At 47.3% G+C, this 12,485-nt stretch overlaps 1 protein-coding gene across 7 annotated transcripts in view; it reads right to left on the reverse strand.

Moving 5' to 3' along the window:
• Window positions 1-12,485, reverse strand: part of STXBP5L (syntaxin binding protein 5 like) — a 413,558-nt gene that overhangs the window by 200,401 nt on the left and 200,672 nt on the right. For all 7 annotated transcript variants that reach the window (XM_040339197.1, XM_040339195.1, XM_040339193.1 and 4 more), the window contains exon 7: window positions 571-654. In XM_040339197.1, coding sequence (XP_040195131.1) covers window positions 571-654 — 84 coding nt within the window. The remainder of the gene's footprint in view (window positions 1-570; window positions 655-12,485) is intronic.

Genomic DNA, 12,485 nt, shown 5'->3' on the forward strand with positions numbered 1-12,485 from the left:
ATTAAAGCGTAATTCCTGGGCTTCACCCACTTTGTGAAAAGTGCAGGCACACCATGGAGGTGCATGACATCTCCTGAACTTATCTCTATTATTTATATCAGACACATTTATGGCTATCCCAGAGCATACACTGACACTCCAGGGCTGTGAGAGAGGAGAGGGAGGCACACAGAGTAGCTATGCTCATGCCTATCAAAGAATACAAAGGCTTCTGTGATTGGGCACAAGTTCACATAATACAAAGGCTTCTGTGATTAGGCAGGAGAAGGCAAGCAGCAGGCATAGCAGCGGCATCGACCCATGTCAAATGTAAATAACAGGGATAAGCCCAGGAGATGCCATGCACCTCCTTGGACCGAATCTCTAGTGTGCCTTCACTTTTTAGAGGGGAGCGGAATTCCTGGAGTTACCTTACACCTTTCAGATTTTATGCCTGAAGTTTGATCCAAAGGGACCACTTGGATGGACAGCTTATATTGCAACATAGGGCAAAAGCAAAGTGTTAAGAACGTGACTGATTGTAAAGCAGTGTGTGGAGGGTAAGATGTAACGTGCAGATATCAGACTCACCTCATCATAGTAAAACCGGAGTTCAGCTCTTTTAGATTTCAAGTCCCAAAGTACAATTGTCCCACTTTCATATCCTATGAGTAACTGGAAAGAGAAAATTACATTTTTTATTTCGGTATGAAGGTATATAAGCTACAGACATTGTGACGATGTGACCAGGTAACCAGGTAAGTAAGCCTGTGTAGATGTGGCCAGGTAACCAGGAGGGTAAGACTATGTAGATGTGACCAGGTAAGTAAGGCTATGTAGATGTGACCAGGTAACCAGGAGGGTAAGACTATGTAGATATGACCAGGTAACCAGGTGGGTAAGGCTATTTAGATATGACCAGGTAAGTAAGGCTGTGTAGATGTGGCCAGGTAACCAGGTGGGTAAGACTATGTAGATGTGACCAGGTAACCAGACAGGTGGGTAGGAGTATGTAGATGTGACCAGGTAACCAGGTGGGTAAGGTCATGTAGATGTGACCAGGTAACCAGGTGGGTAAGGCTATGTAGATGTGACCAGGTGAGTAAGGCTATGTAGATGTGACCAGGTAACCAGGTGGGTAAGACTATGTAGATGTGACCAGGTAACCAGGTGGGTAAGACTATGTATATGTGACCAGGTAACCAGGTGGGTAAGACTATGTAAATGTGACCAGGTAACCAGACAGGTGGGTAAGACTATGTATATGTGACCAGGTAACCAGACAGGTGGGTAGGAGTATGTAGATGTGACCAGGTAACCAGGTGGGTAAGGCTATGTAGATGTGACCAGGTGAGTAAGGCTATGTAGATGTGGCCAGGTAACCAGGTGGGTAAGGCTATGTAGATGTGACCAGGTAACCAGGTGGGTAAGACTATGTAGATGTGACCAGGTAACCAGACAGGTGGGTAAGACTATGTAAATGTGACCAGATAACCAGACAGGTGGGTAGGAGTATGTAGATGTGACCAGGTAACCAGGTGGGTAAGGCTATGTAGATGTGACCAGGTAACCAGGTGAGTAAGGCTATGTAGATGTGGCCAGGTAACCAGGTGGGTAAGACTATGTAGATGTGACCAGGTGGGTAAGACTATGTAGATGCGACCAGGTAACCAGGTGGGTAAAACTATGTAGATGTGACCAGGTAACCAGACAGGTGGGTAAGACTATGTAAATGTGACCAGGTAACCAGACAGGTGGGTAGGAGTATGTAGATGTGACCAGGTAACCAGGTGGGTAAGGCTATGTAGATGTGACCAGGTAACCAGGTGGGTAAGGCTATGTAGATGTGACCAGGTAACCAGACAGGTGGGTAAGACTATGTAAATGTGACCAGGTAACCAGACAGGTGGGTAAGACTATGTAAATGTGACCAGGTAACCAGACAGGTGGGTAATAGTATATAGATGTGACCAGGTAACCAGGTGGGTAAGGCCATGTAGATGTGACCAGGTAACCAGGTGGGTAAGACTATGTAGATGTGACCAGGTAACCAGGTGGGTAAGACTATGTAGATGTAACCAGGTGGGTAAGACTATGTATATGTGATCAGGTGAGTAAGGCTATGTAGATGTGACCAGGTAACCAGGTGGGTAAGACTAAGTAGATGTGACCAGGTAACAAGGTGGGTAGAACTATGTACATGTGACCAGGTAACCAGGTGGGTAAGGCTATGTAGATGTGACCAGGTAACCAGGTGGGTAAGACTATGTAGATGTGACCAGGTAACCAGGTGGGTAAGACTATGTAGATGTGACCAGGTAACCAGGTGGGTAAGACTATGTAGATGTGACCAGGTAACCAGTCAGGTGGGTAAGACTGATAGACTGTCCTTAAGAACGATTTTGGGGACTTAGGAGCTATATTGAGGAAAAGGACCAAAAGAGCCAACTTCCCTGAACTACGAACCTTGCTAGAAGATGTAAATTGGGATAAAATCTTAGGAACAACGAAAGACACATAGTGGAGGAGAGCAAAAAAAATCCCAAGAAATTATTTAAGTATATAAACAGTAAAAGATGGAGGACAGACAATATTGGCCCCATAAAGAATGATGAAGGGAATCTGGTTACAAAGGATAGAGAGATGGCGAAGGCAGTCCACAAAAGTTCCACTCGCCTGCTCGCATTTTGCGAGTGGGTTTTGAGGGCTGGCATGCTATTGCTGCCTGGGAGTGCGGGGGCGAGCACCGTCGGCAGGCGGGTTGTATGGGAGCCATTCTCTCAGTGATCGGAGGGGAAGAGAGAGGAGAGCAGCCTCCTGGATTATCAGAGCGCCGGGAACATAACAGCTTTCATTTCAATAACTGTGTGTTCCCCGCCACGCGCCGTCACATACAGCTCCTCCTCTTTGTCCTGGCACTTTGATGGACAGATCATCCTTCCAATCCTGGGACAGGTGATCTGTATATCAAAGTTCCCCGGAACAAGGGGGAGGGGCTGTATTTGACGGCGCGTGGCGGGGGAAGACACAGTTATTGAAATGAAAACGGTTATATTACCGGTGCTCTGATCATATGGGCGGCGGCTCTCCTCTCTCTTCCCCTGCACAGGTAGGCTGCGTTGGGGACACAGGCTGCATTGGGGACACAGGCTGCATTGGGGACACAGGCTGCATTGGGCACACAGGATGCATTGGGGACACAGGTTGCATTGGGGACACAGGCTGCATTGGACACACAGGCTGCATTGGACACACAGGCTGCATTGGACACACAGGCTGCATTGGGCACACAGGTTGCATTGGGGACACAGGCTGCATTGGGGACACAGGCTGCATTGGACACACAGGCTGCATTGGGCACACAGGCTGCATTGGGGACACAGGCTGCATTGGGGACACAGGCTGCATTGGGGACACAGGTTGCATTGGGGACACAGGTTGCATTGGGGACACAGGCTGCATTGGAGACACAGGCTGCATTGGGGACACATGTTGCATTGGGGACACAGGCTGCATTGGGGACACAGGCTGCATTGGGGACACAGGTGGCATTGGGGACACAGGTGGCATTGGGGACACAGGCTGCATTGGGAACACAGGCTGCATTGGGAACACAGGCTGCATTGGGGACACAGGCTGCATTGGGGACACAGGTTGCATTGGGGACACAGGTTGCATTGGGGACACAGGCTGCATTGGAGACACAGGCTGCATTGGGGACACAGGTTGCATTGGGGACACAGGCTGCATTGGGGACACAGGCTGCATTGGGGACACAGGTTGCATTGGGGACACAGGCTGCATTGGGGACACAGGCTGCACTGGCGGGCACAGGCTGCACTGGCGGGCACAGGCTGCCTTGGCGGGCACAGGCTGCCTTGGCGGCCGTGGGCAGGCTGCATTTGTGGACACGGGCAGGCTGCATTGGTGAGTATAACGCTCAAGCATTTAATGTACCTAGTGATAATGCGTGTTTAAATGCATTTACACGCGTCACACATTTATTTCTACAAAAACACTGGTGCTTCTTGATGCGCTGGCAGCAGGGTTTTTCTGCTGCTAAATGCCTAGGTGTGTATGGACACATAGGCCAACATGCAGGGACACATAGGCCAACATGCAGGGACACATAGGCCAACATGCAGGGACACATAGGCCAACATGCAGGGACACATAGGCCAACATGCAGGGACACATAGGCCAACAGACACGGACACATAGGCTAATATGCAGGGACACATAGGCTAATATGCAGGGACACATAGGCCAACATGCAGGGACACATAGGCCAACATGCAGGGACACATAGGCCAACATGCAGGGACACATAGGCCAACATGCAGGGACACATAGGCCAACATGCAGGAAAACATAGGCTAATATGCAGGGACACATAGGCCAACATGAAGGGACACATAGGCTAACATGCAGGGACACATAGGCCAACATGCAGGGACACATAGGCCAACATGCAGGGACACATAGGCCAACATGAAGGGCCACATAGGCCAACATGAAGGGCCACATAGGCCAACATGAAGGGCCACATAGGCCAACATGCAGGGGCGTTTATAGGCAGAAAAAAACCCAAAAAGCAGGCAGTTAAAAAACACCCAGGCCCAGATTCAGTAAGCAATTGCGCCTGCGTAACCATAGTTACGCAGCGCAATTGCTGACTTGCGCCGGCGTAACAAGTTCTCCTGATTCAGAGAACTCGTTACGCCGACTGCAGCCTAAAATCTGCTCTTATGCCACGCAGATTTTAGGCTGCATTCTTGCGTTGACCGCTAGGTGGCGTTCCCGTTGTGCTCAGCGTATAGTATGCAAATTGCATACTAACGCCGATTCACAACGTTGCGCGAGCCCTGCGTACGCAATTTACATCGTTTACATACGGCGGTTTTCGCGCAAGGCTGCCCCTGCTATTAGCAGGGGCAGCCCATGTTACGTATACCCGTCGTTCCCGCATCGCGAAATTTGAATTTCACGCCGTTTGTGTAAGTGAATCGTGAATGGCGCTGGACGCCATTCACGTTTACTTTGAAGCAAATGACATCCTTGCGACGTCATTTGCCGCAATGCACGTCGGGAAAGTTTCCCGACGCAGCATGCGCTCTACGATCGGCGTGGGAACGCACCTAATTTAAATGGTCCCCCGCCCCATTTGAATTAGGCGGGCTTGCGCCGGGCGGATTTACGCTACGCCGCCGCAAGTTTACAGGCAAAGTGCTTTGTGAATCAAGCACTTACGCTGAAAACTTGCGGCGGTGTAACGTAAATGTAATACGTTACGCCGCCGCAGCGTAGGGCGATTCTACGTGAATCTGGCCCCCAGTGTGCATGGGGCTTTATGTCCTGGAAAGGATGGTGTGAGGGAGCTCAGTGGAGGCTCTCGGCTGTATCACTGTGACATCAATCCTCTTCATGCTGGATGTACAACACACAGGAAAATTCAATCACTAATCATATTCCAGTGCGGTTTCCAGTGGATTGTGCCAGTGAGGAAGGAGGGGATATAACCTTAGGCCTCGTACACACGACAGAGTTTCTCGGCAGAATTCACCGAGAAACTCGGTCAAAACCCGGATTCTGCCGAGAAACTCTGTCGTCTGTACAGTTTTGGCTCGATGGAGCCGCCGAGGAACTCGACGAGAAAATAGAGAACATGTTCTCTATTTTCTCGTTGTCCTCGTTCTTCTATGGGAGAAGCCGGCCCGCCGAGCTCCTCGGCGGCTTCATCCCAAAACTCGACGAGGAACTCGACGTGCCAAGCACGTCGAGTTCCTCTGTCGTGTGTACGGGGCCTCACATTACCTTAACCTTGCTGGAGACTATCACCTTACATTGCCGATAAGCCTGGATCAATGTATGTCGAGGAATGGTGTAACGTGAGTGAGTGTACTACCTACTGACCCCTAACAACCCCGTGTAAGGGAACTGAGGAACTGCGGTCAAGGGTTTTTCTTTTTTTTGGGTAGAAGGGATGAAATTTAGAACTGGTGCTTGTTAGTATCCCTACTGGGGAGATTTTTCTTTACATGCTTTTATGCCATCAGACATTTTATGTAATTTGGAATTTTATGTCATCGGGTATTTTACATCATAGGGTATTTTACGACATTGGATACTTTATGTCATTGGGTATTTTATGTCATTGGGTATTTTATGTCATTGGGTATTTTATGTCATTGGGTACTTTACATCATCGGTACTTTATCTCATCTGGAATTTTATGTCATCGGGTATTTTACATCATCGGGTATTTTACATCATCGGGTATTTTACGACATTGGATACTTTGGGCCAGATCCACAGTGAGAGTACGCCGGCGTATATCTACTGATACGCCGGCGTACTTTCAAATTTCCCGCGTCGTATCTTTAGTTTGAATCCTCAAACCAAGATACGACGGCTTCTGGCTTCGATCCGACAGGCGTACCTCTTCGTACGCCTTCGGATCGTAGATGCAATACTTCCGCGTCCGCCGGGTGGAGTTCGCGTTGTTTTCCGCGTCGGGTATGCAAATTAGCTTTTTCCGACGATCCACGAACGTATGCGCGGCCGTCGCATTCTCTTACGTCGTCTCTAGTCAGCTTTTTCCAGCGTATAGTTAAAGCTGGTATTTTGCGGCGTATAGATAGACTTGCCATGTTAAGTATGGCCGTCGTTCCCGCGTCGAAATTTGATTTTTTTTTTTTTTTTTGCGTAAGTCGTCCGTGAATAGGGATGGACGGAAGTCACGTCTAAGTTTAAAAAATGACGTCGTTGCGACGTCATTTCGCGCAATGCACGGCGGGAAATTTCGAAACGGAGCACGCGCAGTTCATTCGGCGCGGGGATGCGCCTTCATTTAAATGAATCACGCCCCCTAATCGCAGATTTGAATTCCGCCGCCAAAGATACACTACGCCGCCGTAACTTCCGGCGCAAATTCGTTGTGGATTTGAAACAAAGCCAAGTAAGTTACGGCGGCATAGCGTATCTTAGATACGCTGCGCCGATCTATGTGGATCTGGCCCTTTATGTCATTGGGTATTTTATGTCATTGGGTACTTTACATCATCGGTACTTTATCTCATCTGGAATTCTATGTCATCGGGTATTTTACGTCATCTGGCATTTTATGTCATTGGGTATTTTACGTCATCGGGTATTTTACATCATAGGGTATTTTACGTCATCGGGTATTTTACATCATCAGGTATATTACTTCATCAGGTATTTTACGTTATTGGGTATATTATATCATCATGTATTTTACATCATCGGGTGTAATATGTCATTGGGTATCTAACGTCATCGGGTATTTTCTGTCATTGGGGATTTTATGTCATCAGGTATTTTACGTCATTGGGTATTTTATGTCATTGAGTATTTTTTGTCATTGGGTATTTTATGTCATTGGGTATTTTATGTCATTGGGTATTTTACATCACCAGGTATTTTACGTCATCGGGTATTTTACATCACCAGGTATGTTACGTCATCGGGTATTATATGTCATTGGGTATCTAACGTCATCGGGTATTTTCTGTCATTGGGGATTTTATGTCATCGGGTACTTTGGGTCCGAAGATCCGTGACCACGGGGCTCGCGGACCCGATCGCCGTTGGAGTCCCGCGATCGGTCCCCGGAGCTGAAGAACGTGGAGAGCCGTGTGTAAACACACCTTCCCCGTTCTTCACTGTGGCGCCGTCATCGATCCTGTGTTCCCTTTTTATACGGAAACACGATCAATGACGTCACACCTACAGCCACACCCCCCCTACAGTTAGAAACACAAATGAGGTCACACTTAACCCCTTCAGCGCCCCCCTTGTGGTTAACTCCCAAACTGCAATTGTCATTTTTACAGTAATCAGTGCATTTTTAATGCATTTTTTGCTGTGAAAATGACAATGGTCCCAAAAATGTGTCAAAATTGTCCGAAGTGTCCGCCATAATGTCGCAGTCACGGAAAAAAATCGCTGATCGCCGCCATTAGTAGTAAAAAAATTATAAAAATGCAATAAAACTATCCCCTATTTTGTAAACGCTATAAATGTTGCGCAAACCAACCGATAAACGCTTATTGCGATTTTTTTTTTTACCAAGAATAGGTAGAAGAACACGTATCGGCCTAAACTGAGGGAAAAAAAAATATATTTCTATATTATATATTTATTTATATATATATATATATATATATATATATATATATATATATATATATATATAATATATATATATTTTTTTTTTTAAATTATATATTTTTGGGGATATTTATTATAGCAAAAAGTAAAAAATATAGAATTTTTTTCAAAACTGTCGCTCCATTTTTGTTTATAGCGCAAAAAATAAAAACCGCAGAGGTGATCAAATACCACCAAAAGAAAGCTCTATTTGTGTGGAAAAAAAGGACGTAAATTTTGTTTGGGAGCCGCGTAGCAGGACCGCGCAATTGTCAGTTAAAGCGACGCAGCGCGGAATCGCAAAAAGGGGCCAGGTCCTTTAGCTGCATAATGGTCCCGGGGCTGAAGTGGTTAAAGTAACGCAGTGCCTTATTGCAAAAAAAATGGCCCGGTCAGGAAGTGGGGGGGTAAATCTTCCGTTGGTCAAGTGGTTAATAAATCAGCCCCCAAAGTATACATTGCCTATGTTTTAGGTGAGCTCAGCACAGCGCTGAGGTTTCGGTCACCCGTCACTACCCTCCCAGTTATTTATAAGCTGCTCAATAAAATATTCCCGCGACAATTGTTATTTATTTATTTATTTATTTTTCCATGAACCTCTGAATCACTCACTACAGCAACTGTCGTCTTGCTGCCGCCGCCGCTCCTGGTGTCAGCGAGGGAAGTGTTAACGAACTCAGCGATCGATTCATGCACAGGAAGAAAAATCCATACTGTGCTATTAGCAAGATAAATAAACAAGAGATGCCACCGGGATCCCTGAGGTCCAATGCCCCAGACACAACCCAATCTTCCACCCCGCTAATCAGCTATAGAGAGAGAGGGAAGGAAGAAAGGAAGGACGCCATTCCCACCATTCATGAGGAGCCGTTCTTCTAATGTATACCCCCCCCCCCCCACCGATCACCTGACATCATCTACTAATCTACCAATACAATGTATCTGTGTACTTATCATTTCCTGTATTTATAGATCACAAACACATGGAATGTACTGAGCCAGTCTCATCAGTCCCTGTGCCAGAGGAGCATTTATACAGCGCTGACATATACCACAGCGCTGTACAGAGAATACTGAGCCAATCACATCAGTCCCTGTGCCAGAGGAGCATTTATACAGCGCTGACATATACCACAGCGCTGTACAGAGAATACTGAGCCAATCACATCAGTCCCTGTGCCAGAGGAGCATTTATACAGCGCTGACATATACCACAGCGCTGTACAGAGAATACTGAGCCAATCACATCAGTCCCTGTGCCAGAGGAGCATTTATACAGCGCTGACATATACCACAGCGCTGTACAGAGAATACTGAGCCAATCACATCAGTCCCTGTGCCAGAGGAGCATTTATACAGCGCTGACATATACCGCAGCGCTGTACAGAGAACACTGAGCCAATCACATCAGTCCCTGTGCCAGAGGAGCATTTATATAGCGCTGACATATACCACAGCGCTGTACAGAGAATACTGAGCCAATCACATCAGTCCCTGTGCCAGAGGAGCATTTATACAGCGCTGACATATACCGCAGCGCTGTACAGAGAACACTGAGCCAATCACATCAGTCTCTGCACCAGAGGAGCTTACACTCTAAAATTCCCCCCGCCCCTCCACCTTCACACACTATTAATAATAATAATAATAATATTATTATACATGTATATAGCTCTGACATATACCGCAGTGCTGTACAAAGATCACTGAGCCAGTCACATCAGTCTCTGTGACTGTGGGGGAGGGGACATTAGAGTGTAAGCTCCTCTGGTACACACTATAATACATTTATAGAACACCGACATAAACTGCCAGTGCTGTGATTGGCTCAGTGTTCTCTACACTGCACTGTGGCAAATGTCGGAGCTATATACATGTATAATAATAATAATATGTGACTGTAGGGGGAGACATTAGAGTGTAAGCTCCTCTGGTACAGAGACTGATGTGACTGCCTCAGTGATCTCTGTACATCAGTCTCTGCACCACAGGAGCTAATGATCCCCACTCCCATACATTTATATAGCTCTGACATATACCGGAGTGCTGTACAGAGATCACTGAGCCAGTCACATCAGTCTCTGCACCAGAAGAGCTTACACTCTACTGCCCCCCCCCCCCCAAAGTAAAACACAATTATTTATTATTATTATTATACATTTATATAGCTCTGACATATACCGCAGTGCTGTACAGAGAACACTGAACCAGTCACATCAGTCTCTGTGCCAGAGGAGCTTACACTCTAATGTCCCCTCCCCCACAATCACACTGTATTATTATACATTTATATAGCTCTGACATATACTGGAGTGCTGTACAGAGAACACTGAGCCAATCACATCAGTCTTTGTACAGCACTGCGGTATATGTCAGAGCTATAAAAAATGTATAATAATAATAATAATAGTGAGTGACTGTGGGGGGACATTAGAGTGTAAGCTCCTCTGGTACAGAGACTGATGTGACTGGCTCAGTGTTCCCTGTACAGCGCCGTGGTATATGTCAGAGATATATAAATGTATAATAATAATAGAGTGTGACGGACATTAGAGTGTAAGCAGAGGAGCTTACACTCTAATGCCCCCCCCCCCCCCCCCACAGTCACACACTATTATTATCATAATACATACAGGGAGAGGTTCCCCATACTAGCTGTCAGTTTTTGAAATCAGCGCGGCCGTGCTGGGTGCCCCGCCCCCCCCCCCACACTGCCGCGTCATTCATTCACACCGCTTTGTGTGCGACTGAACTACAAGCCCCAGCATCCTTTGTTGTGCGGCTGTCGGCTTGTAGTTCTCAATAAACTACCACAGCGCTGTGGGGAAAAAAACATTATTTTTTTTATTTTTTTTAGATACAGCGTCACACGACCGCACGATTGACAGTTAAAATAAATAACGTAGTGCCGGATTGGAGGGGGGGGGGGGGTAAATCTTCCGGAGGTCAAGTGGTTAAACATACACCCATACGAGGGCCATGTTTGTCCCTATGGGGGGGGGGGGGTGCACAGGTGTTCTGTGCATTCTCTAGAGGGCAGTCCGATGCGTGTCAATTCGGGACGCAGATGGACGCAACCGCTGCTCCCAATCTGACATCTATGTGAGTCCCCCAAACACACACTGTCTGCGACCCGCACCCTAATTTTATGGGACTGCCCCTAATTTTGAGGGACTGCCCCTGATTTTGTGGGACTGCCCCTGATTTTGTGGGACTATCCCTGATTTGGAGGGACTGTCCCTGATTTTGTGGGACTGTCTCTAATTTTGTGGGACTGCCATTGATTTTGAGGGACTGCCCCTGATTTTGGTGGACTGACCCTGATTTTGTGGGGCTGAGCCTGATTTGGTGGGACTGTCCCTGATTTGGTGGGACTGTCCCTGATTTTGTGGTATTGTCCATGATGTTGTCGGACTGTCTCCGATTTGGTGGGACTGCCCCTGATTTTGTTGGACTATGCCTGATTTGGTGGGACTATGCCTGATTTTGTGGGACTGTCCATGATTTTGTGGGACTGTCCCTGATTTAAAGGGGCTGTCCCTGATTTAAAGGGGCTGCCCCAGATTTGGAGGGACTGCCCCTGATTTTGAGGGACTGCCCCTGATTTTGTGGGACTGCCCCTAATTTTGTGAGACCACCCCTGATTTGGAGGGACTGCCCCAGATTTTGAGGGACCGCCCCTGATTTTGTGGGACTGCCCCAGATTTGGAGGGACTGCCCCAGATTTTGTGGGACCGCCCCTGATTTGGAGGGACTGTCTCCGATTTGGTGGGACTGCCCCAGATTTTGTGGGACCACCCCTGATTTGGAGGGGCCGCCCCTGATTTTGTGGGACTGCCCCAGATTTGGAGGGGCCGCCCCTGATTTTGTGGGACTGCCCCAGATTTGGAAGGACTGCCCCAGATTTTGTGGGGCTGCCCCTGATTTTGATGGACTGCCCCTAATCTTGTGGGACTGCCCCTGATTTTGTGGGACTGTCCCTGATTTGGAACAAAGTCCCTCTTTCCTCCTCATTTATCCCTCATTTCGGTCTGCATTTGTACATTTCAAAAGTCAATATATAATATAAGTAATAGTAGTGGTTAAAAAAAGTTTTGAATGATTTTCCTTTAAGGGGCGTGGCAGGGGGGTGTGTCTTATGCCTACATACTTTTGCTAATAGGTGACCATCGTTCCCATTTCAAAAAGTTGGGAGGTGTGGGTGATGACCTGCATGAGTTTGGTGCGAATGCGGTGCGATTTTAGCCATACAAAACCATGGCTCCAATATAAAGAGACCATATGGTGACCCACAGGTCGGACTTTAAAGGCACAATGAACAATGAAAAGTATAC

The sequence above is a fragment of the Rana temporaria genome, chromosome 2, assembly GCF_905171775.1.
Source record: "Rana temporaria chromosome 2, aRanTem1.1, whole genome shotgun sequence".
Taxonomy (NCBI): Eukaryota; Metazoa; Chordata; class Amphibia; order Anura; family Ranidae; genus Rana; species Rana temporaria.